The 25,573-nt window shown below is 41.8% G+C and overlaps 1 protein-coding gene across 1 annotated transcript; it reads right to left on the bottom strand.

Annotated features, from left to right (window-relative positions):
- Nucleotides 1-599: 599 nt before the first annotated feature.
- Nucleotides 600-17,659, bottom strand: LOC134089706 (uncharacterized). The gene is made up of 17 exons (XM_062544151.1): nt 16,191-17,659; nt 16,081-16,159; nt 15,919-15,979; nt 15,673-15,820; nt 15,368-15,464; nt 13,859-14,115; nt 12,786-13,006; nt 12,673-12,680; nt 6,713-6,803; nt 5,552-5,600; nt 5,345-5,443; nt 4,254-4,515; nt 3,753-3,813; nt 3,520-3,667; nt 3,336-3,432; nt 2,113-2,372; nt 600-848 (listed from the first exon to the last, which is right to left on the bottom strand). The coding sequence occupies exons 1-17, from the start codon at nt 16,545-16,547 to the stop codon at nt 600-602; spliced, it is 2,544 nt and encodes an 847-aa protein (XP_062400135.1). The 5' UTR covers nt 16,548-17,659.
- Nucleotides 17,660-25,573: the final 7,914 nt, after the last annotated feature.

The raw sequence follows: 25,573 nt of genomic DNA, 5'->3' as shown, positions 1-25,573 counted from the left end.
TTGTGTGTGTAGTACGGGTCTGCTTGTTGTGTGTAGTACGGATCAGCAATACGGGTCCGCTTATTGAGTGTGCTACGGGTCCACTTATTCTGTGTGGTACGGATCTGCAATACGGGACCGCTTATTAGGTGAGGTACAGGTCCGCTTATTTTGTGTTGTACGGATCTTCAATACGGGTCCGCTTATTGTGTGTGGTACGGGTCTGCTTATTGTGTGTGGTACGGATCTGCAATACGGGTCTACTTATTGGGTGTGTTAGGGGTCCGCTTATTCTGTGTTCTACGGATCTTCGATACGGGTCCGCTTATTGGGTGTGATAGGGGTCCGCTTATTCTGTGTTGTACGGATCTGCAACACGAGTCCGCTTATTGGGTGTGGGCTACATCTGGCCCACAGTCAGATACCGTAGGTCCGCTACATACGGCTAAAGGCTTTCATGCGGATCCGGCCCAAAGGAAATTGCTATCTGGGATGTGATCAGAGAAACAGCATTGCATACAGTACATCACCGTTAAGGATAGGAAGACCACATGATAATACAAGATCTAGTCTCCATCCGTTCACATGAGTAGGACCCATTAGAGATTACATGTTACCCGTTAAGAACTCCCTGATGGGTTGGGTAGGGTTGGATATAGACTGTTATATGGAGGAGGTCGCTCTGCTCCTTCCAAGACCTCTGATGTGGCCTCTGATTTTTCCTCCGATGTGGCCTCTGATTTGGCCTCTGATTTGGCCTCTGATTTGGCCTCTAATGTGGTTGCTCCATCTGTTATTTGTGGGGCAAGAGCGATGACCAATGGAAACTTGATCGCTGGATCTCTGGAGTACTTGATATCCAGATAGACCTGAAAAGTTGGCATGAGGTTGGAATTGACAATCAGTGGGTCAAAAACACTTAATCAGTACATCCCATTTACTGATGAGACTGCAGCTACTCTTACAACAGTGCATCTGAACAGTATAGGGAACTTAAAGAACTATAGCCAAATCCAGTTTGTATATGTTCTATAAAATTCTTCCAGAGATAAACACCTATGTTAAATGTACTCTGAGCGATGTTGCTTGGTTTCTAAGCTAAAACATGTTTTGTCACATACTGTAGGCTACAGCAATCTCAAACAACATCTCAAACAGCCTCAGAAATCACCTCAGACATATTTTCTGGTTGCAATAATGGGAGTCAACAAATAAGTTTCTGTTTCTTGCTAACTTTACAAAATCTAAGGTGGAAAAGACCACCATCTACTGGGTCTACTAGCATTTTAGCAGAGAATAGCAGTATATGGAGAGCATATGGACACAATGGTGAAGGGCATTTGCCAAGACTACAGCCTAGATGGCACTGTCGCACATCTTGCCTTGCTTAATCTCAACGCCATCAACATAATATGAAGTATTTTCCATGAAATCGTCAAATTAGTCATTTTCCGCACACTGTCCATTACGCATGCATACATTAATTGTATGAATGAATTTATTTATGAATTCACCTGAGGAAGGTCTATGACCGAAACGTTGTGAATAAATGTATGCATGCGTAATGGACAGTGTGCGGGATTCTCTTTCACAAGTTTAACTGGGTAACCTATTCCGACGCACCTGTCACTACAAAAGAGGTGTGCAAAAGCGTTTTGTAAACAAATTAGTCATTTTCAACATAGGTAGGTTATCTTTGTCCTCTTTTGCAACTAAATAAGAATGTAAGACATTTGCAGATTATTACCTCCGCCAACGAGGTTATGTTCTCATCTGGGTTTGTTTGTTTGTTTGTTTGTTTGCAAGATAACTCAAAAAGTTATGGATGGATTTCAATGACATTTTCAGGAGAGGTCTGAAATGACCCAAGGAAGAAACTGTTACATTTTGGGAGCGATCTGTATCACCGTCTGGATCCAGGAGGCGGTTATGTTTTCGCTTGGCGGAGGTCTGCGCTCTTTGAGTGCTTTTCTAGTTACATTCTGTTTTAAACGTCCCAACTTTTTTGGTTTTGGTTGTGCAATAGATGCGATAGTTTCCACACTTATCCAGACTGCGTGTAAGGATTCATAATTATGATACATTCATTCATAATGACACTGCATACTGTAGGTCATAAATATAATGACATACCTTGAGCTTGTATTCCACTTTGAGGACCTTGCAGTTGGAGAGAATGGAGGGGATGGTATCTGATGGAATACTTAGTGATACGATCACATTTTTATTTGTTGATGGTTCAATTGGCTCTCCTTCCTCTTTGACAACCTCTGCATGGTGAACTCGACTCGATTTCAGTGCAAAGAAACTTTGTTTCTGGTATAGGCAATATTTGGGCGTAATGGCACGAGAAGAGTTGTTCTGAATCTCTGCCATAATCTTCAATTCACCTCCTGTAGATGATAAATTGAAAATAAATAAATAAAAATGGATACTTATAAAAGTTCACAATCATCATCATACCATTTTGTCGTAGAAATGTTGGCAGGTAACATAACCACCAAATTCTACATCAACATTACTAAATTATGCAGTGATGTCTGTTTTTTGTATGTACTTACAGTACAGTTCAATTCTATTTATTTCATTATATCCTTCTCATGATATGATGAGACTATAACATTCTCACAAATAAACACACTAATTAATAAATGCACAAAAACTAAAGCCTGTTTACTTAAGCTCCAACTATTTTGATGAGTACAAATGCATTAAATAATTCAGTAATTAATAAATCTTAAAGGGACTTATGGAAAATAAGAGAGAAATGTATAGACTAGACTAGACACTAAGTTAACATGGAATAATATGGAATGTGCATTCATTGTGTCACTTACAGTCATGGGTTACATTGGTAAATCAATGCCCTGCAATAAGAGTGTTTGCAATATGAGCCTTAGGGTTAATTAATTGTGCATAGAGCTAGTTGTCCAATTTAATGGCATTTTGTCATATTTGAAATTGGGTGTGCTTACGTACATTTTACTAAGGGTATGTACACAACAGACCTGTTGTTGAAAAGCATTATTGTCTGATTTACAAAAGGGCGGATAGATGATTAACACCAGGACTAATTAAAACTACTGCACATCATTGATTTTCACCACACCCGTTTTCTCCAGGAACCAACATGCTGGGAGCTAGCATAACATAACACAAACATAGGGGGGCTACTGGGTGTATTCTACAGCTAACATCCAGATTAAAGCAGTGTTTTGTCTCAGTGCTTCAAAATTATTTTGTATTTTCATTATCATCAATATTTGAGATATTGTCCCATAACAAGACTGCTATACATTCTAATGGGGGAAAAAACTAGAATACTAAACTACCAACGCACTCTACATTATACCTACCCGGGTAATATTTCATGCCATCAATAGTTGCATTAACTGAGAGATTTCCAGAGTTAAAAAACCTCAAGTGCTTGTCTGCTGACCCAACCTGAGGCTCCTGTGAAGAAGAGACAGCTGAATTAATGCCAGGTGTCACCAAGAGACAGATTACTAACAAAATGGTTGAAGGTAGAGAAAGATTTACCTCCATGTCTGGAACAGGAATATCTGTCTTGGACAAAAAAGTGAAGTCAGTTTTGTCTTTGGTAGACAGCTGCATGGACCTGGTCACTTTTGCCTCTAAGAAGTAAACCACTTTTCCAGCTCCACCTTTGAAGGATGATGGCATGTCCCTGTGTACACACATAAAGGACAGTCTCTAGCATTTAGTATATCAACACGGATTCAAACAAATGGACAATTATGTTACAGACTTACTGTGGGGGTATTTGAAAAGAGAATGGGTACACATGGCATCCTGGATGAACAACATCGGATTCTGAAGAAAGATAGAGTGGGTAGCCTACGTCAACAACAAGCTTTCTTGCAATACAATGCTATTTCTGTTTGAGCTACATGTAATCAAGTTTTTAGAACTTGGGCTACACATCTCTAATTAACGGAGCTTTCAAAGGGACCCAGTGTAAATGTATTTTTATTAAAATGGGATTTTGGCGCACTAGTTCCCTCGACATATGACAACATATTGTGGGAGGATATTAAACGCTAAAGTACTGTAAGTTCTCAACATGTTCCATTCTCCATAATTCGGGAGCTCCGTAGACCTTCTGATTGTTTTTGCATTTGCATTTGCATTTTTTGCATTGCCATTTCTTGTGGTCACTTTCAAACTAATTTGGCGAGTAACTGTTTTTATTATTATTATTATTATTATGAAACCTAAGAGATAAGAGTGCGTAAATGCAATGGCCTTCTTACCTTCATCTTTCTTCTCATCTATAAAGAAATGTTCCGATTTGAAAAGGGTTTCTTTGTCGTAGAAAACCATAGTAATCGTGCCGACTTGATGGGTCCATAGGACACTTGCTTTACCTTTTGCTTTAATTAAAAAAGACTTGATCTCCGTTTCCTTCTCAACTTCAAGTGTAACGCGCCCAGAAATGAAGTCACCACTACTGAAAGTATTGTTCTCGTTAATTGCGTCGTATGTAACTTTCAAGCTCTTAATCGGACTCATTTTTGGAAAGTTGATTCATCACCAGCACCAACAAATAAAACAACTTGAATTGTGTCAACGTTTCAGGCTTGTCCTCTTTCTGGAAAATAGGGCTACTCACTCGCGATCTGAAAATCTAAGTTGGAGAATTCAGGGCCCCGCCCCATAATTAAACCTAGCAAACCCTGTCTCTTTCCTGTCTTGTACTATGGGCCTATACCTATTCTAGAGGACTTTGTTGCAACCTCTTTTGGTCTACCATCAAATGCTTGACCCCTTTAGAAAGCTGTGTAACTGCACAGAATATTATTTTTTCTTTCTGCAAGATAAAAAGCATCTCTGAACTTACCACATTTCAGCCCTCTATATTGATGTAGTAAGGTGGACAGTTTGCTAGTCGACTACGTCACCCCAGAAGTTACGGGAACATTCAAACCTAACAGGTCACACAGGTTCAAATGCTTTGAAAAGACAGTGACATAAGTGCATGGACGCATACAATAATTTATTCAATTTAAAGAAACACAAGTCACACAGAATGCAGGGACCGGCAGCCACCCCAAAACTGGCCACCTTTTTTGAAGTTACGGAACCTGGATTTGCTGAAAAGGGGTCTTCAGAACACGAGTGCATCTAACACACATACCGGAGGAGTGATTGAAAAGTGGTACACAGTGAATCACTACACCACATGGTGATTTAGTCCCCCCCATCATAAATACTTGGCCTAGTCCACCCCATCACTAGGCTACACAGGGTGATGGGATGCCGCACTACTCTAACTACAAACAAAAATCACAAACAAAAGAACAGACATGAAACTTGCAACCAGCATGGAAGCAAAACGACAAACAAGAATAAGCAAAACAGCAGTGCCCGTCTTGACTTCAGTCTTCAGCACAAAGGTCCAGGGGCGGAGGACATCGGCTGGGGCACGGCTGAAGTTGCACAGCTATAACAACAACAACAACAACAAAAACAGAATCACACCTTTCAATCAAACCTCTGACCATAGAGCACATAGCCAACACTATGAGCTACACTGACATCACATACATACCTGAGCATTAACAATCCCAGCAATGCAGATCACAGAGCTGACCGGGAACCTACCAGGAGTGGACCAAAAAGGCCACAGTCCTGCACAACACCACTAGATCGTTCCCTCATTCCACACTATTTAACTTTACAAACCAAACCACACCACACTAGGGGTGTGACTTTCGAAACCGACGTCTCGAATCAGTGTCGAGGCTTCAAGCAGAAGTATTTCGAAACACTGCTTCAAAAGGTTCAAAACAGCCATGTCATGTGACCACTGCTTCGAAACATTGTTCAAAATCCCCATGTCATGTGACCAAAGTTAAGTGAGCCTTTGGTGCATTTCCCCCAATTCACTGGTGTCGGCGGCAGGCGTGCCTGCACATTCAATCAACAGTGTAGACTTAAACAAAGCTATAATAATCATGATGGTGAAGTGGTTAGTGAAGGTATTTTTTGCATGGTAGCCCAGGCTGCTTAAATGTGGTTCGATGCCCATTTGATTTGTAAGGTATTGTTTCAGATGATATCTGTTTATGTTTTCTTACTTTCAGCAAATACATTTCCTTTTACCTTTATACAGACGGCGCTCAGCTCTACTTACCACTCAGGTCTGCAGCTTCCCTCCAGACCCTGCTAGATTGCCTTGAAGAGGTCAATGCATGGATGGGAAACAACTTCCTCCAACTCAAGGACAAAACGGAGGTTATTGTTTTCGGGCCTTCTAAATCCAGAGTCTCCCTCATGTCAGACCTGGGTGCTCTCTCCCCCCGGCCACATCTTGTGCAAAAAACCTGGGTGTCACATCTTCGGCTCAGAGTTTTGCAAATTGCTTCAGTAGATCAGCTTCTACCAGCTCAGAGGGCAGAAGGGCTGGCCTGCAAAACCAAAAGACTTACCAGAGGATATGATGTAGTACTACAGAGTGAAAGATGAACTGTCCTTGCATGATTCAATTATTATCAGAGGAACACAGAGTGGTGGTGCCAGTTAGTTTTACGTTCACACATGGTGCACCTTGCACACGAGCAACACCAAGTCATAGTCCGTACAAAGCAGAGAATAAGAGACTTATTTTGGAGGCCCAAGATAGATGCACTTGTACACTCTGTCATTTCTACCTGTGTGTCCTGCCAATAGTTATGACAAGACGACACGTACTGCCCCTATCCCAGCATACCAGAGCCACAATTTACCATCTACAAGGAAATGGAGCAGTGGTGAAAGAGGCGGCACAGACAGAAAAGGCATGTTACGGAGTTCCTCCAAGCCTACAGAGCCACGAGAGGCATAGAGGGTTGTTGTTGTAACTGTTCAAAAGAATGCATTTTTGTTTAATATGTATGTTTGTTGTTACAGCACTGAAAAAGAAAAAAACACAATTCTAAATATAACTGTTTAAGTATTTTCTTAGAGGATTTTGTTTTGATACATTTTGGATGTTACCCCATTGTGCAAAGGAGAATTTCAATTTCAATTTCAATTTAATTTCGCTTATAGAGCACCAAAACATTACACATGTCTCATGGCGCTTTACAGAGTGTTAAACATTCAAAGAGAGCCCATGAGTAACAGGGGCAAGCAAAAACTCCCTAGAATTGGAGATACATAGGAAGAAACCTCAGACAGATCCACGACTCAAGGGCCCAACCCATCTGCCTGGGTCAGTTACAGTAAAGTCATTTGTAGTTTGAAAGTTACAATGACAATGAAAGTTCAAATAGTCCAGTGTAGGGAATAAATTGTCCATTAGTAATCCATTAGTTATTTCTGAAGGTGATGGGTCGCTAGGATGCGTGGGTCAAAGATTCGGGCAGGGAACCACAGCAGGCGATGGTAGGGCAGTCATAGGGATGGCGATGGCAATGGCGATGGTAGGGCAGTCAGAGGAATGTGACTTCAGGTGTGATGAGGGACAGGCACAGAGATGGTTGATGGCTGGTAATGGTTTACCTCACAGGTGAGGTATAGGGGAAAGGGAAGAGAAATAGAGTGTGTTAGATAGATAGATAGATAGATAGATAGATAGATACTTTATTGATCCCCAAGGGTTAGTATTACTGTAAGTCATGATGGTTGGTATTAATAAGTATATTAATGGTGATATAAATGATTATACTATAGAGGGTTTACACACCTCTTTTGTGGGGACAGGTGCGTCGGAATAGGTTACCCAGTTAAACCCGAAAAGAGAATCCCGCACATCGTCCACCACGCATGCAAACATCCACCCACCCACCACGCACGCAACATCCACCCACCCACAATGCCCCCCCCCCCCCAGTTTGGCCTCTCAGTCCTGTTTCGCTATGAGGCAAAGGCTGGTTAGGGGCTAACTAGACAACCTTGAAACCACCAAGCATTGCCCGACCCACTGGCTCGACCATTTTAAGTGAGGCACTTTTTCAGCTTGCTTGGGTCATAAATCCCATACCTTCTCTCCCACGCAACACGTGTCCAACACCTGCTGGCAGTAGTCTGCTGCTGCATGTATCGTCAGTTTGTGCACCTCCTGCAGCTGTGCCCACATCTGTTATAAGAAATCAAATTACCCCCCCCCCCCCCCCCCCACTCAGCCACCGCAGAACATCTCACTGACTAGAGGGGTAGCTGTGGAGGTATTTTATCAGGCCCGGTTCCATAGGTATATTAATCAAGCACCATAGAGTCTGCGTTCATAATCTACTTGATTTTATACATCTGTGGAAAGGGACCAGATGAAACCCATGAATACCCATGGATACATTTCAAGATCCTTCTCACCACCTACAAAGCCCTAAACAATTTTGCCCCGTCATACCTGACAGATCTCCTCCACCGCCCCATTCTCCCCCACCGAACACATTCCTCTGCTGCCAACACCCTCACCCCCATCACCAGAACCAAATACCGCACCATAGGGGACAGAGCCTTTGCCATCGCCGCCCCTTCCCCTCTGGAACTCCATCCCCCTGGTCATCCGCAACGCTGTGCTGACTCACTGCCGTCTTTCAAAAATCCCCTCAAAACCCATCTTTTCAACATCACTTATAACACCTGACAAACTTCTTTTTTCACTCACTCTCTTTTTTCCCCTATAGCTCTGTGCTCTGTTCTTTTTTAGTATTTGTATCTGTTTACATGTATGTACTGTATGTATTGTCCTTTTGTTCTGTGTCTTTGTAAAGCGTCTTTGGGTACCCCAAAAAGCGCTAGGCTATATAAAACCTATGTATTATTATTATTATTATTGGAAAAGAATACACCTCAGGCCAGTTTGTGAAGTACTGTAGTCCAAAGCCACAATGACACTACAGTTCCTTAGCTCAGACACAGTAAACAGACCCAACACGTCAGCTATGCTGTTGCTGACCCACTGTCACCTACACCTAGACCTGGGCAAGGACAGGACCTTGTGCCTGGCTGCTCCGTAGCTGTTATGTGACTCTGTAGTGAGGGCTGTGGGTCACTGCTGTCTGCAAGAGATATGGTGAGGCTCCCACTCTCTACTCTAGCTACAGTAAATGATCAGGCCCACTCCCTGTTTGATTGGGTTGAAGGGGGCTGTTGGCTCAGATGCCGCGGTTCACAGGCTAACTGCCACAGGAATAGCAGCACTGTTTTCCTTGATCATATAAAGGCCAGCCAAAACAAGGACCTTGTGTTGGCCAAGATTCATAGGAAGTCATCTTAGTTTTAAAAAATAGTTTCCCCCATTGTTAACCATTGTGCTTCCTCGGTAGAGATCAGAGAGTCACACAATCTGATTGAAATTGAGCAATCTATTGAGCTATCACTTTTTTCACACTCATAACAAAATAACTGTTATGTTTGAAACATTTTTAAAACATTCTTTTTAAAAAGCAAACAGGCAAGGGTAATGATAAGGTGGCTGGAAGGAATAAAATTAACATGACACAAGAAAAACAAAAAGCTGGGAGTATCCTCATAACTTCTCTTTTAGGGGGTGCTGGGCCTGATGATAATGTTTTAAGTTGCTTCATTTGATCATTTATGTTTTCTCTCAAAGAGGATAGTTTGGATAGCCTACAATTTAGAATGCAGTTAATGCTGGAGAGAATATCCTGAGGATGGGGTCACCCGAAACATTTGCACAACACTGCAAATAACAGTACAGTAGTTTGTGAAGATATCAAATAAATCCTGAGTGGTTCTCGGCCTCTTCGAACCTTTTGAGTGTGAGTTTCAGTGTTGGGTTGGGAGGCCATATAAGCCATAGTGTATGAAACCGTCATTGAGGAAAGGGACATTGGCAAATACCTTCCAGAAGGTGGCGCAGTGCAGTCTTTTCTAACAGAGCCAATCATCAGTGAAGTAGGCCTCCAACTAAACAATCTGTGGAATATTGCAACTGCTACTCAGGATGTAAAACAATCAAGTAGATATCATGAAACTTTGGGTTTCACATGAGTGCCACAGACTGCTAAGTCATTGGTGTGATTGTCAGGGGCGATGTCAGATTGCCTAGATGCCATTACATGGCCTTTGACACCAGATGAACTCTAACCTACATTCGCTCCACTTTTCTCATGCACAATGGTGAAGCACAAATGACAAGCACTTTGAGCAAACATCTTGTATTTTCTGATAAACAAATTCAAAGATATAGAGGAATTGAGTGAATCCGTGTATGGTTTCCTATCAGTAGTGGAAGAAATTAAATGTGAAGATAATTGGTTTAACTAAAATATTGTCTGGGTGCCTCCTGCTTTCTCTGAGTTCAACTTATCTGACATTCAGACAGACCAGCGTTTACTTTTAATGTTGATTCTGTTAATTACATAATTTCCAAATACAGTGAAGGGTGATCAACATAGCCTGTGATCTACACAGAAGTGAGGTGCTGCTGGGGCACAAGCAGCTGCAGTGTCCATACCACACAAGTCTAAGTGCCCCTAAAGCCTGGCTATCAACAGACTAAGCTCTATCTTATGAGACTGAACATTAGTCTGAGTATTTATACTGCACAAGAGGCGTGATCGGCATAGTTCAGATAACTCTGTACGCTTGGGTAGTCCTTCAATCATTCATGACCAATGATCCAGGTGTGCCTGGTGGATAAGCCCGTTTGTTATTGGTTCCAGCAAAATATTTGGAATGGAAGCAGGAGAGATAAATGTGCAGGTTTCCAGCCTGAGCTGCAGGGCGAAATCCAACCGCCGGTAGATTGGGCTTGGTTTACCTAGTCTAGTATCCACAGGTACCTGGGTTCAAATGACCCATCTGATCCCACTCATCTCCTCTCTCATATTCACACTGTCACTTTCCACTCATAACCCCCCCAAAAAAAATCATGAAAAGGAAAATAAACTGGACAAGTTGGTTCTGCATGCACAATTTATTATCAAACCCGGTATTTGTGACCAGAGGGGTATTTCACAAACCTAGATAAGGGATTAAGCTGGGATTTTTGGTTATCATGGTTAACAACCAAGCTTAATTAATTCTAAAGTGAATTATGTTGTCTTATTGGTTCAGCCAGCTGTCATTCAAATCAATGTCAATGTCAATGTCAATATCAATTTATTTGTATAGCACATTTAAAATTCAGCAACAGTTGACCAAAGTGCTGATATATATAAATAAAATGTGTCATTATTAAACAGAGGATAAGGCACAGAGGTCTCAATGGCTGCACTGATAAAAATGATACGTGAAATCTCACGAGCCACTGAGAAACTCATATATCTGATACAATTGCTGTATGTCAGACCATAACACATTTGTAAGTGTAACATAAAACATATCCTACTAGTACATTATTCTTGACAAACAGCGGGAAAAAAACATTTGAGGTAGAAATCTCACTGATGATATGTGAAATCTCACTAGCTACCGATAGCACCATTCATATGATCTGATCATATGTTATTGTCTGCTATGTCAGACCAAAACATCTTTGGAAGCATAACATAAAACATACAAATACATTTATTACTGACAAACAGTAGAAAAAAGGTAGATATCTGGCCGAAAGACATCACCACCAGTATTTCTGATGTCCCCTTAAAATAAAACTTCTGATAATCTAGAATAAATGTGGCACTTGTGTGTGTAAATGCATATTTGCTAACTAACTCTTTGTCTCTCTCAACTCTCTCTCTCTTCCCTCCTCTCTGTTCTGTCATTCAACTCCCTCTACTCCCTCTCAACTCTCTTCTCCCTCTTTGCCTTTTCTCTCTAGTATAACATTTTTATATCACCATTGATATGCGTATTAATACTAACCATCATGACTTATAGTAATACTAACCCACCTAATTTCTCTTCCTTTTTCTCCTATACCTCACCTGTGAGGTAAACCACTACCAGTCATCAGCTGTCTTTGTGCCTGGCCCTCATCACACCTGAAGTCCCATCCCTATGACTGCCCTACCATCACCATCCCTATGACTGCCCTACCATCACCATCACTATGACTGCCCTACCATCGCCTGATGTGGTCCCCTTGCCCGGATCCCTGGCCCACGCATCCTAGCGACCCATTACTTTCCGAAAATTACTAATCCCTATGACAATTTATTCCCTGCACGGGACTATTTGAACTTTCTGATACTACAAATGACCCTAGGCAGATGGGTTGGGCCCTTGGGTCGTGGATCTGTCTGAGGTTTCTTCCTACTGTATATGTATCTCCAATTCTAGGAAGTTTTTCCTTGCCCCTGTTACTCATGGGCTCTCTCCAATGTTTAACACTCTGTAAAGCGCCATGAGACATGTGTAATGTTTTGGCGCTCTATAAGTGAAATTAAATTGAAATGAACTGGTCATGAAATTCCACAAATCAGTTTTCTTTTCTTTTTAAGAAACTTACCTCTCTATTTCAAGCTGGTATAGTTAGTTCAGCATAGAGTAATTTGTAACCCTTTACAACAACTATACTATATACTACACTATATGCCCATTTTAAAGCATTACCTAAAATAACACACAATAACATGAAGTTACCAGACTTGGGAAACAACTAGTTCATGTATTCAGCAGTATTGTATACCACTACCCAACAGCTATTTGTAGTGTATCTGTTTCGAGGACTCTGGAACACTCTATGAAATGCAATGACACTTCCATACAGTAGTTTTAACATTTACCATTCAAATACTGTTAAGCTGCCAATTCATGTCTTGAACATGTCTAAACCTGTGCAACTGTAGTAAAGACAATAATGTCACATTAGACATATTATTACACATATTACTTCAAAGTGGCATATAATCCATCATGAAACTCACCAAAATATTTGATCTAATGACTACACTGGTGTTTCAAAAGAGGTGGCGTACATCTCACAGTCGGAGTATGGGGGAGGACACTCTGAGAAAGATACCGTGTACGCCTCCTCTTGGCCCTCACCACAGGAGTTGCTCTCACCATCCTCAAATGGAGGCCTCCACCCCCGGACTTGTCGTGGAGGAAGGAGTTCTACCTCAAACTTAATTTCTGGGTCCATGGCATATTTGACATCAAGATACACCTGAAAAAGAAACATAGTACCATTCACTCATTCCTTTTAGTCAAGTCATGTGACTATGCAATCAACTTCAGTGATAACACATAGTGACACAAAGCTACACTACAAACTTTGGGACTATACACACGCATGGTAATTTAAAAGGCATGTAAAAAACATTGACAGTATGATGCTTTAAATACAATATGCCATACAATGTAGGATACACAGTGGTCTGGACCAACAATGTCCCCTGCATTACTTGAGCAATAAGCCCCGAGAGGCTGGAGGTTCTGGTTCTGTGTGGCGGAATAACAATTGGGAGCACTTAGACTCGTCGCAGTAATATCCTCCAAAGTGAAACTGAAAGTGCAAGAGTGAGAATATTACTGCGCCACACAATATAGTTATCCCTCTTACCTGCTTACAAATGCACCACATTTTATTTTGTCTCACCATACTTGGCCGTGTGACTACTCGTGTAACTGTATTTCAATAGGGAAAACATGGAGGTGTTTGGTCGCTTCTAACTTCATCTCTGTTTGGATGCTAATGAATGAACTGGGCTAGCTAAGTGCTCTCAAAGTTGCGCCGCGCGCCAGAGCCAGTGAGTGCACGCATTGAAATGTGAGAGGTATGTACGCCTAATTGCTCGTGGCCAGAGTATCTTGCAGACACACTTCAAAATGTGTTCTCGTGAGAACTCTGGATTTCCAGGGTACCCGTGTATTATCCTCACAGCTGAATACATTTTGTTAAATCAATGTATAACCTGCGGGTAAAACACTCTAGTCTCTTCGCACAATGTCTCTCCAAAACTCTGTCTCCTAATAAAACAAATTGTATGCACTGTAGCACGTAAATCATAATACCCACTGTAAGTCTGTGCTCGACTTTGAGGATTTTACTGTTGAGAATAGATGTAGAGATGTTAGTCGGGAGGGTCAGCACTTTGGTCAAATTAATAGAAGTGGATGGCTCAATGATATCCCCTTCTTCCTTCAGGATTTCTCGAGTGTTGACCTTTCTCTCATTCTCTGCAAAACAACTCTGTTTCTGGTACAGGAGGAATTTAGGCCTGATTGGGCGGGATGAGTTGTTTTCAATCAGTCCTGTGATGGTTATCCCCTCTCCTGTGGACAAAAAGAGAGAAGACGCAAGAGTAAATGTAAGAGTATACAGTCCATAGCCATTGCATTTAAAAAGGTGTTACAATAACAAACACGGGAAACATTTGCCTGTGTGTCTCAGCTAGCATCAGCAAAGGAAAATGTATGGCAATTAAATGTGTTATTAATGATTAACTACTTAAATGTGTTATTAATGATTAACTACATACTTTGGGATAGTCACTAAACTGGGTATAACTAATGAAACTATAAAGGTTATTGTGGACATTTCAAATCTTTATTTTCTCTACTATTTTTGCTTTTTAAAATCTTTTATTTTTCTGTTTTCTAATGCGTAATCCATAATGTAACAATTGCAATTCATACATAACACGCACAAAAAAAACACAAAACTTTTGTTTTGACCCCAATTGAGGTAAAGATATATAACATTTGTTCTGTTCTCACAAAAGGCACATTTAGCTCAAAGTTTGTATACAAATTATATGTATCTATGACAGTGAGCAATTCAACTTTGTTGAGATAATCCATCTACAGGTGTAACTTATCAAAAGATGCTGATTAAAAAGCAAGATTATTCACAATGAAAGGTCACTCCAAAAAAGCCACTGATGTCATGAAGTGTGGGGGAGTGGGCTATTGGCATGCTGACAGGAGGAATGCTCTCCAGAGCTGATGTTCATGCATGAACTAACATGGATTCATCATAATTCAGACATCATTTGAGTGCGTGCGTGGAAGCAATCTTAGTTCTGTTACTAAAACTTGTGAAAAAAACAAAGGTTGTTGTACTGTATATTATTGTTCAGTTGTGAAAGTGAGCCCCACCAATTTGGAATCATAAATGGTCTCTGGTATACCTACTGTAGGGATGCACTATTTGACTATTCTTCTGAGATCAGACTATCCGTATCAGTTTACAGGCTGGGCATTTCTAGCAGCTTCTGTGTGGGCACGACTCTGGAGAGATACGAAAATGCCCAGCTGCACCCTAAGCCACCATTACTGCAGCTGTGACCTCAGTTGCTTTTGTTGTAGTGCAAACAGGCTTGTTGAATTGGACTGCCTCATTTGTTTACTCAGTCAATCCACGGTTTATACCATACGCCTACATTGTGCTTGATGAACTCAAGTATTCTCTTGTCCTAAATGGTGTATTACTAGTTTAACTTGGTTCAATTTTACAATTTTATCTTAATGTCACAAGAGGTTATGCAGCATTTCTCAGAGGATCGCTCAGACAAATGGTGCTTACCTAAATGATAGTCCATGTTGTCTATACATATATTCATAGACACACTGCCATTGTTGAAGAATTTCAGTTTCTTCTCTGTGAAATCCTCCTGAATACACTAGATGAATGATGAGGCACAGTTATTTCATAGTATATCAAAAAGTAGCTTTGTAACATGTAAAGTATAAAGCATGTCTGTTTTCTGATGTTTTTTCTACAAACTACAAACTGACATGAAAATGTAATTATGGAAAAGTTATGCTAATTATTTTTGTTGCTTTTAAAGAAACCATCTTACTGTGAAGCCAAGTGCATAGCAACTTTACCTGCACGGATCGGTAGTCAGGGTCCAGTTTTGGGACAAGGGAGAACTCTGTTCTGGCTTTGCTTGGAATTCGCATGGATCTAGTCAGCTTTGCCTCCAGAAAATAAACAATCTTGCAATGCACTCCTTTGAAAGATGGAGGCATTTCTCTAAAAGAGAACATGTTGAAAGGTAAGCAACTGTATAATCATCACCACCATCATCATTATAATTATTGTTCTTCTTGTTTGAATAGTAATTCACTCACTCTTGAGGTAGTTGGAAGGTAAAGGGAAATATATGACATCCTGGTGCAATTGTATCAGAATCTGAAAAACACAAATATTATATTATTACCTTTTTTAAAAATGTTGATTGTAAACAGGCTTGAAAAACACCTTATGTGTGAATGTGAAGTTTCAATACTCACAGAGTTGCCCAGCTTGGTCTGTCAGCAGTGGAATGTCATCTTGCTCTGGAGAGAGTAAGAGTGATATTGAACCAGTAGCATTTTCTCACCAGTAAGCATTGACTTGCCTACAGCATGTAAAGAGAAAGAGCTACTGTACAACATGCAAACCCAGGGTAAACAGTAGCCGATATGTTACTGATTGTAATGCCCTTAGCCCACTTACCCTCGCCGTCCTTCTCTTGAATAAAGTACTGGACTGACTTGAAATAATGCTCATAGCTAATGTAGGAATGGGTATAATATCCAAACTGCTCCGACCAACAAACACGCGCTTTCCCTCTAGCTTTTATCTTGAAGGAGTTGATTTTCGTTTCCTTTGCAACTTCTAAACGAACGTGGCCAGAAATGCAATCCCCACGGCTGAACACATTGTCCTCGTTGATTTCATCATATGTTACCGAAAGGTTCTTAATAGTGAGAGACATTTTTCTCAGTAGGCCGTTCAAGTGCAAAGTTTCAAAGACTACTGTAGCCTACCCCCCTTGTCCCTTTCTCTTACAGGCAAGGATGGCAGTGTAAGGGCGTGTTGTTTATGTTAACCAAGCAACATAGCGCAAGTAGACTACCCTATCTGGAGCTTGCAAATCGCAGCAGGTCTAAATGCGGGGCGGTCTCTATTGACCGCTCTGCGTGAATCTATCTGGTTTCTCCAGGAGGAAGGCATAACTTTGATAAATAGCCTTTCCCAAAGTTGTACATTGAGATTGTGGACGAGGAGATGTACCGTAACCATTCCGCCCACGACATAAGTTACTTTGAAAGTATTATGTGCCAGAACGCGTTCGTCGTTTACGTTGTTAGCAGAGGAGGTTGTTGTCATTCCGCACTCATTTGCCTGGAAAACACTGTTGTGTGAAAAACTGCTGAAGTGCATCACACAATTATCGTGGAAACTTTAGAATCCATGGGTCGCGTTTTTTTTTTTTTTTCTTTTTTTTTTCATGGAAAAATGCGCATTTCTGTGTGTCGACATTGCGCATCTGGGCAACATTACATCCGCTTTTAATGCAAAATAAAACTTTGAAGAAGGCCTATGATAACTACAAATATATATCGTTGTAATTAAGGGAAGATCAGGAACTCATCTTTGAAATCACATGGTCGTCATGGACAGGGTTTAGAAAATTTAAGTAAAATACAGATGTGAATTTTGGTTTTAGAAATGGAATGGAATAAATCAGTTTATTTACATATATGTATGACTTTATTCAGATATCATGCCTAATCAAGATGTTATCCACCCCCATAGGGAATCTAATGTTTAAGTAGGCCTACATTAAAAATGTAACCGGCCTGTGTCTGGTGCCAACTGAACAGCAGGAATAGATAACGGTGTGCCAGTTTGTCTGGTGATTATGTTAACTGGTGATATGTATTTGATAGATCAGTGAATATTCAACAAGGCCCTGCCTACTCTTAATAGCGTTCTGCTCTGTCTCTCAAGTGCTGAGATAGGTTAAAATTTTCATATTAAGCGACAGAATATGAAGAAATGCCTTGCCAGAAACACGTGGGCATCACCGGTTCATGTCTAATGCATGCCCATTTCAGCATAATCCATACAAAATGCTGTGCGAACAGGTCTTAAAGTCTTAAAGGTTTTATTGAGTTTTTAACATGAGTCTCATGTAGGCAAAATGTTCGATTTAATCAGCACTTACTGTATACCACTACACCACAGAGGGCTGACATGAGCAGCTAGTCATAGTATCCAGGGCTTAATTTGAGCCGAAACACGCCAGAACGCCCTCCAACGTTCCGGATCCGGAACCGTTTTTATTGGATCTGGCACCTCCTTTATCACTATGAAAAATGAATCACCTAAATTCCTTGTCAGCCCGTCGCTTACCCGGTTTAAAACCACTTTCCATATACGTGAGGTCATAGATTGCAAGAGGACATACTGTAGTCAGAACTGCACTGTATTGATATTATGTTATTATTAGTATGACCACTAGGTGGCGATACTTGGTTAAGGCACTATGGGAGGCTGTACCTAGGAACAGTAGAACAAGTAAGGCTGTATCAATGTACGGACATATAAATAAAGACTCTGAAAGTAACAACTTTGTTTTATTAAGAACATAACATTACATGGTACCAGGAATGGATGCAATAAAGCCACCGGGGACTCTACAATTTACCGGGAACCTCGACACCAAATGGAGAACTTTTAAACAGCAGTTTGAGCTGTACCTTGCAGCTATCGGTGTGTCGGAGGCGGCTAACAAGAGGAAAGTAGCACTGTTGCTGACTGTTGCCGGGACCGAAGCAATAGAGGTGTACAACACGTTCACTTTTGAACAGGCAGAAGACAAGAACAAGCTAGATGCAGTACTCAAGAAGTTTGATGAACATTGTCTGGCTAAAAAGAATGAAACCTACGAGAGGTATGTTTTTAGATCACGAATGCAACGTGAAGGAGAGGTGTTCGACAGCTTTCTCACAGACCTCAAACTAAAAGCTAGAACCTGTAATTTCGATACATTGACGGACTCATTGATTCGTGATCAAATTGTGTTCGGGGTCTGTGATAGGAAAGTGAGGGAAAAGCTGTTGGGCGAGGCTGACCTGAACCTAGAAAAAGCAGTGAAAATATGCCAGGCGAGGGAGTTAGTTAAGCAGCACGCTGAAACGTTTGATGTTGCTGACAAAGGACTAGCTCAGCAGCCCGCTCAAATGCATGGTGACGTAGACGCAATTTCTTTCAAAGGAAAATGGCGCGGGAAGGACCAAGATAAAGACACTAGGAGCAAAGAGAAGAGCAGTGATAGGGAATTCAGAGACAAGGAATTTACCTGCAAACGTTGTGGAGGCCAGCACAAGGCCAGACAGTGCCCAGCATTCGGAAAAACCTGCTCCAAGTGTCATGGACAAAATCACTATGCTAGAATGTGTCTTTCAAGGGAGAAGGAAAGGAAAGTCCATGTCGTGAATGAAACAGAGGAGGACAGTGATTCGCAGAGTGATCCAGAGTTTGTGTACAGAGTTACTGAGGGGGACGGTGAAATAGAGGACACTGGACGGTCAGTCAATGCAGATGAGACTGTGCGGCCAGTAAATGCAGTGCAGACAGATAAATGGGTGGCGCCTCTGTTAGTTAATGGGGCAGTGGTGTTGTTCAGATTAGACACAGGGGCAAAAGCCAACCTGATCAGTGTAAAGGACATTAGAGCACTTAAAGAGAAGCCAAACATACAAAAATGCACTGTTCCACTGAAAACATATAATGGACAGCAAATAGAAACCAAGGGTGTGTGCCGGCTTAAAATGCATGTGAAAGGCAAGACACAAAACCTCATGTTTGTAGTGGTTCCTGAGGACCATGAATCGCTGCTTGGAGACAGAGCATGTGAGGACCTGGAGTTGGTCAAGAGAGTCTACCAGCTCAACAGTGAAAAGGTGTCGGACACTAACACAGGAAATGACTCTGTAAAAGATATAGTTCACAGGTTTCCAGAAATGTTCAAGGGTCATGGAACGCTGCCATTCACATATGTGACGTTCCACGGCAAAACCAGTCGCTTGTCGCAACAGGCGTTTCTGAGAAAAATGGCCATTTATGTCACTTGTGCTAAAATCGTGGATTTTTTTTTTGTAAGTGTTTTGAAACAGTGGGAGGTCTACACTGTACGGTCGTGAATACATTTCGCCGAAAAACTGACCTTTTGTAGTCTAAAAACGTGAGTTTGTTGAGGTGAGAAAGTTAGAGGAAGCAGGAAGTTAGGCGTCTCGTTTTTTTGCCCCTCTATTCCAATATTTACGGTAAACGCACTCATTGACAACCACCAAGCCATCCGCGTGCTATGTCGTTGATACAAGTACAACGTGTAATAGCGGCGACCTTACAAAGCGTTCGTGAGTGTTGAGCCGACGGTTAACTTCAGAGGCAGATTTCTCCGTTTTTCTATTGGCATGACAGGATGAACTCAACTCCTTTGAATGTTTATATTTCAGTAATATGACGTTCAATTCATTAGATATAGGTATCGTTTTGAAGGTTGATTATGCCCCTTCCTGAAAACGTAATAACTTTGATTTTGAAAATGTGGACATTGTGACTGATTTCGCCGTGGAAGGTCACATATAAGATCCAACTAAAAAGTGATGCTAAGCCAGTTATACATGCGCCGAGGAGAGTACCAGCACCGCTCAGAGGCAGTCTAAAAAAAGAGCTGGACCGAATGATGGATCTAGGAGTAATTCAGCCCATTGAGGAGCCAACAGACTGGGTGAACTCCATCACATGCGTAAAGAAACCCAATGGTGAGTTAAGAGTGTGCCTAGATCCCAAAGATCTCAATGAGAACATTAAAAGAGAACATTACCAGATACCAAAAAGAGAAGAGATCACAAGTGAAATGGCAGGGGCAAGATACTTTAGCAAACTAGATGCATCTCATGGCTTCTGGCAACTGAAACTGGACTCTGAGAGTAGCAAGTACTGCACATTCAACACACCATTTGGTAGATACAAGTTTCTTAGATTACCATTTGAAATAAAATCGGCCCCAGAAATTTTTCATAGGGCGATGGAAGCAGTCATAGAGGGGCTAGAGGGCACCCGTGTATACCTTGATGACATCATAGTATGGGGCTCAACATTAGAAATACATAATGAAAGACTACTGAATCTCCTGAAGAGGATTCAGTTGAGCGGTCTGAAACTGAATGAAAGCAAATGTCAGTTCGGGGTCACGGAGATCACCTTCTTAGGTGATAAGCTGTCTGCAGAAGGAGTGGAGCCTGACCACTCCAAAGTACAGGCTATTAATGACATGCCTGCCCCTACTGACAAGAAGGGGGTACTGCGAGCGATGGGAATGGTGAATTTTTTGGGGAAGTTTATTCCAAATCTATCCGCAAAAACAGTGGCAATCAGAGGCCTGCTGCAAAAAGACAGAGGATTTGAGTGGACTGACAGACACAACAACGAATGGGAGAAGCTCAAAGACACACTTACCAGAGAACCAGTGCTCACCTTCTTTGATCCCTCTCGTAAAACAAAAGTCTCCACAGATGCATCCAAAGACGGATTAGGTGCAGTGCTGCTCCAGGCAGACAACGATGGCCACTGGAGACCAGTGGCGTATGCATCAAGATCGATGACGGAGACGGAAATGAGGTATGCCCAAATTGAGAAAGAGACTCTAGGATTAGTGTTTGGATGCGAGAAGTTTCACGGATACATATATGGGCTGCCCACTTTCACATCAGAAACAGATCACCAACCACTCATCTCGATCTACAAAAAGAACCTGAATGACATGTCTCCCAGAATTCAACGTATGATGATGAGGCTACAAAGATATGATATGGATCTAATCTACACGCCAGGAAAATACATAGTCCTGGCTGATGCACTGTCTCGAGCGCCTGCGCCGCCCCAAGCAGCTGCACAATCAAGAAAGGGACAAACAAAATCATCAAAAGAGCTTGAAATGCATGTGAACTTAATTGTCTCTTCTCTTCCAGTGTCAGACATGGTGCTAAAGAAGATTGAACAGGAGACTGAACAAGATGAGACACTGCAGGCAGTTGCAGAAAAACTAAACAAGGGGTGGACAAAAGGCACACTCCCACAATTCTATTCCATCAGGGCAGAACTGAGTGTGGCAAACGGTCTTCTGCTGAGACAAAATAGGATCATCATCCCAGCATCTATGCGTAAAGATATGCTCAACAGAATCCACGAGGGGCACCTTGGCATAGAAAAATGCAGAGCAAGAGCACGAGACGCGGTCTACTGGCCAGGTATAAACAGAGACATTGAGACACTGATTAGTAAGTGTGATACATGCCAAAGACACAGATACAAGCAAGCCAAAGAGCCAATGTTGATCCCAGAAATGCCAACTGAGCCATGGCAAAAAGTTGGAACAGACCTCTTTCATGTAAACGGAAAAGACTTCCTCTTAGTGATTGATTATCACTCAAACTATCCTGAAATAGCACAACTGAACAGCACATCTGCCAGTGCTGTCATAATTCGCATGAAAAGCATCTTTGGCAGACACGGCATTCCACAGGTAGTCCAAAGTGACAATGGTCCGCAGTACAGCAGCCAAGAGTTTCACAGGTTTGCAGAGGAGTATGGGTTCCAACACACTACATCGAGCCCTCTCTATCCAAAGGCAAATGGTAAGGCAGAGAAAGGAGTGGAAATTGTAAAAAGACTTTTAAAAAAGGCTGCAGAGACAAAATCAGACCCTTACCTCGCACTGTTGACCTATCGGTCTTCTCCTCTGGGATGTGGAGCATCACCCGCAGAGCTCCTCATGCACCGAAAACTGCGCAACACCCTACCACACATGCCAAGAAAGAAGAAAAACAGCGTACCAGCACAAAAGCAAATGCAGCTGAAGTGGGCACAGAAGAAGCACCACGACAAGTCCGCCAGGGGTCTTAAACCTCTCTCAGAACACGACGTGGTCAGAATCGAAGAGCCACACGCATGGAACAGAAAAGCAGTGGTGCTCAAAGAGGTGGGTCCGAGGTCGTACACAGTCAAAACGGAGGATGGACAGGTATTCCGGAGGAACCGCAAATGCCTGCTCAGGACTCAAGAGACATTTCAAAAGCAGTCACAAGCAGAAGTGACAAACCCTCCTGACGCAGACCAGGTTGTGCAGTCCTCAGAACATCAGATACCAACATCAGAGACAGGGGCACCTGTCTGTCGTAAGTCTAGCAGAGCTAGAAGATCAAGAGTGATGATGGACTTGTGAAAATATTTGTGGTTTACACATGAGTGTTGCTTATCCTGGAAATAGTATTACAGTAAAAGTTATTGTAACATTGTAAAATGAAAACAAGCAACCTACCGTTACTTACCTTGATTCCCTAAAATAAGAGGATATCCTGTTTATTGTTACTGTTGCATATGTTATTACCTACTGTTCATTATCACAGTTACCTGAAAGAGAAATAGTACAGTCAATTAAGGTTACTTTATAAACCTGTTATCGGAAAGAACGTATTCAGTGTTCACCTGGTTTACCTTTAAGAAATGTTTAGGTGTGATAACATTTATTATGTGTTTAATGGGTTTAGGTGTGGCTTCCAGGTCTAGTCTTGATATGGCCTTGGGCCTACTATCATTTGATTTTGATTAACCTCAGAGGAAGGAGGATGTATTGATATTATGTTATTATTAGTATGACCACTAGGTGGCGATACTTGGTTAAGGCACTATGGGAGGCTGTACCTAGGAACAGTAGAACAAGTAAGGCTGTATCAATGTACGGACATATAAATAAAGACTCTGAAAGTAACAACTTTGTTTTATTAAGAACATAACATTACATGCACTGGGGTGCGTTTCTAGAAAAGTTAGCAACAGCGTTGTTTAACCACCGTGGTGCGACGCAACTTGCTATCAAACAACGACAGTGTTACACCTGTTTCCAGAAAGCATCGTACCTGTGTCGCAATTCGCTACCTCCGTTGTTCGAACACCGTTGTTCCAACAACGTTGTTGAGGACCCAGCGGCACATTTCATTGGTGGAAAAGGTGTCAACGTATAATACCCCACCCACTAGAAATGCTCCGTCACTGGATGCCTATCACTTGTCTTTTATAGATTCTCCTTTCCTTCCTCGATCCTCGTCCTCACTGAATGATAGGGCGGCAACAATGGGATAGAGGACCGAGGATCGAGGAGGGATGTTGAGAGGCACCCACTATGTGTCGACGAGTCTAATTTAAACCCAAAGTGATTCATGCTGGCATTATCATTGCTATCAGAAAAAAACGTAAACCTATGCAAGCACATGAAACAGTTTGCTTAAGCTGTCCAATATATGTACTTATTTGTGTGAAATATCTAAAAAATATCTGTACAAAATATATATGGCCTAGACTAATTACAAATTATCACAATACTAAATCGGTGTCTGGTGGTTCAGCTGTTGCATGTCAGTACATTGCGCGCGCGGCCCAAGTTCGCATCTTACCTCTCCATGTCACTTTTGAGTAAGAGCAGGCATACCACACACACAACAATAGGTTAGACCCTAAATATATTTAATTGCTTTACATCGAGTGGCCAGGAACACGACATCAGTTTAATAGTTCCACGACATTACTTATTAGGGCTATTTCCACGTTTCACTAGTCAGAAACAAAAGCATGTGTGATGCATACGGGAAAAGAACCTACGATGTTGTGATGATAAGCCACCTGCCTTAACCATTATACTAATGAACGGTGTGCTTGACTTGAGGGTTTGTCAATATCATAACAGTAGCCTACCAAAACGCAAACCAACACACAAATGAACGCAAGGTAACACACGTAGCAAGAATGAGCCCAACGGTATTTTACTTTATATTAGCCTAGGCTACAGTATAGCGCAATCTGAGTCACGAGAAAACAACAACTTAGTGATTTTTGGTTGGGCGCTTGTGATTTTTGGTCAGGCGATCTTGCACTGACGACATCACCAACTGGAACTCCCAAGGTACGACACAGGTGCGACTGCCCAGGGGCAGTAGTTCAAACGACCAAACTTTGCGTCCTTGTTTGCGATTGAGAGTTTGAACTACCTTTTCTAGAAACACCAAATTCAAGAACGACGGAGCGAACTCCCAAGATTGCGACGCAAGTTAGCAAACGACGCTTTCTAGAAACGCACCCCTGGAGAGGAGTTCTGTAGGGCTAGAGCAGGGATCGGCTAACTTTGGCCACGGGACAGTACTTTCCACGCCCAAAAGACGGCGGGCCGCAGGCCGCTAGTCTAATATTTCAATGCAGCTCCGGTCTAGAAGTCCACTGTCCACACGCATCTACACAGAGAATGGATAAACTAGAAAAGCACTCTGAGAGTGCAGACCTCCGCGTAGCAAAAACATAATAGCCTTCTGGATCCAGACAGTGATTCGGATCACTCCCAAAATGTAACCCTGGGTCATTTCAGACCTTTCCTAAAAAATTCATCGAAATCCATCCTTAACTTTTTGAGTTATCTTGCGAACAAACAGACGAACAGAAACAAACAGACAATCAAACCCCGATGGAAATATAACTTCCTTGGCGGAGGTAATAAAAAGAACTCCATGCATGGGTCCATTGATGGCCTACATGAGTAATTAAATGGTCTTCATTAACCTTGATTATAACACGCAAAAATTATGAAGGTCACTTGTGGGCCTCAACATGCCCACTAAAACTACAAACTATGAACGGTCCGTGTACCGCTTTGCAGTGCTTTGTTCTATTTGCAGATTTCACATGAAAAGAATGAAAAATTTAGCCTAGAAATCTAGACGCCCCTAGCGGCAGGTCTGGCTCGTCAGGCTGTGTCCCAGAGGTTTCACCTCACCCAGTGTCTGCTTGGGTTAAGAATGGGATGTCATTAATGAGCTTACTCTTGTCAACTTGTTGTTTAACAGCTTCTGTAGGCATGTTGGTGGAGAGGTTTTTGTTCATGGGTAGGGTTGTTCACATTTA

Source organism: Sardina pilchardus, chromosome 8 (genome assembly GCF_963854185.1).
Source record: "Sardina pilchardus chromosome 8, fSarPil1.1, whole genome shotgun sequence".
NCBI lineage: Eukaryota > Metazoa > Chordata > Actinopteri > Clupeiformes > Clupeidae > Sardina > Sardina pilchardus.
Note: the sequence above shows the minus strand (reverse complement) of the source record. Positions and strands in the feature narration are given on the sequence as shown.

Bases quoted from the DNA above. Each gene is read 5' to 3' on its own strand.
- LOC134089706 (XM_062544151.1), bottom strand. From the start codon at position 16,547: ATGTCTCTCACTATTAAGAACCTTTCGGTAACATATGATGAAATCAAC. The intron at 14,116-15,367 runs GTAAGCACCATT...TTTTGTCCACAG, and splicing joins CAACATGGACTATCATTTAG to GAGAGGGGATAACCATCACA. The intron at 13,007-13,858 runs GTGGGTATTATG...TTTCTTTTTCAG, and splicing joins AAGTCGAGCACAGACTTACA to GTGTATCTTGATGTCAAATA.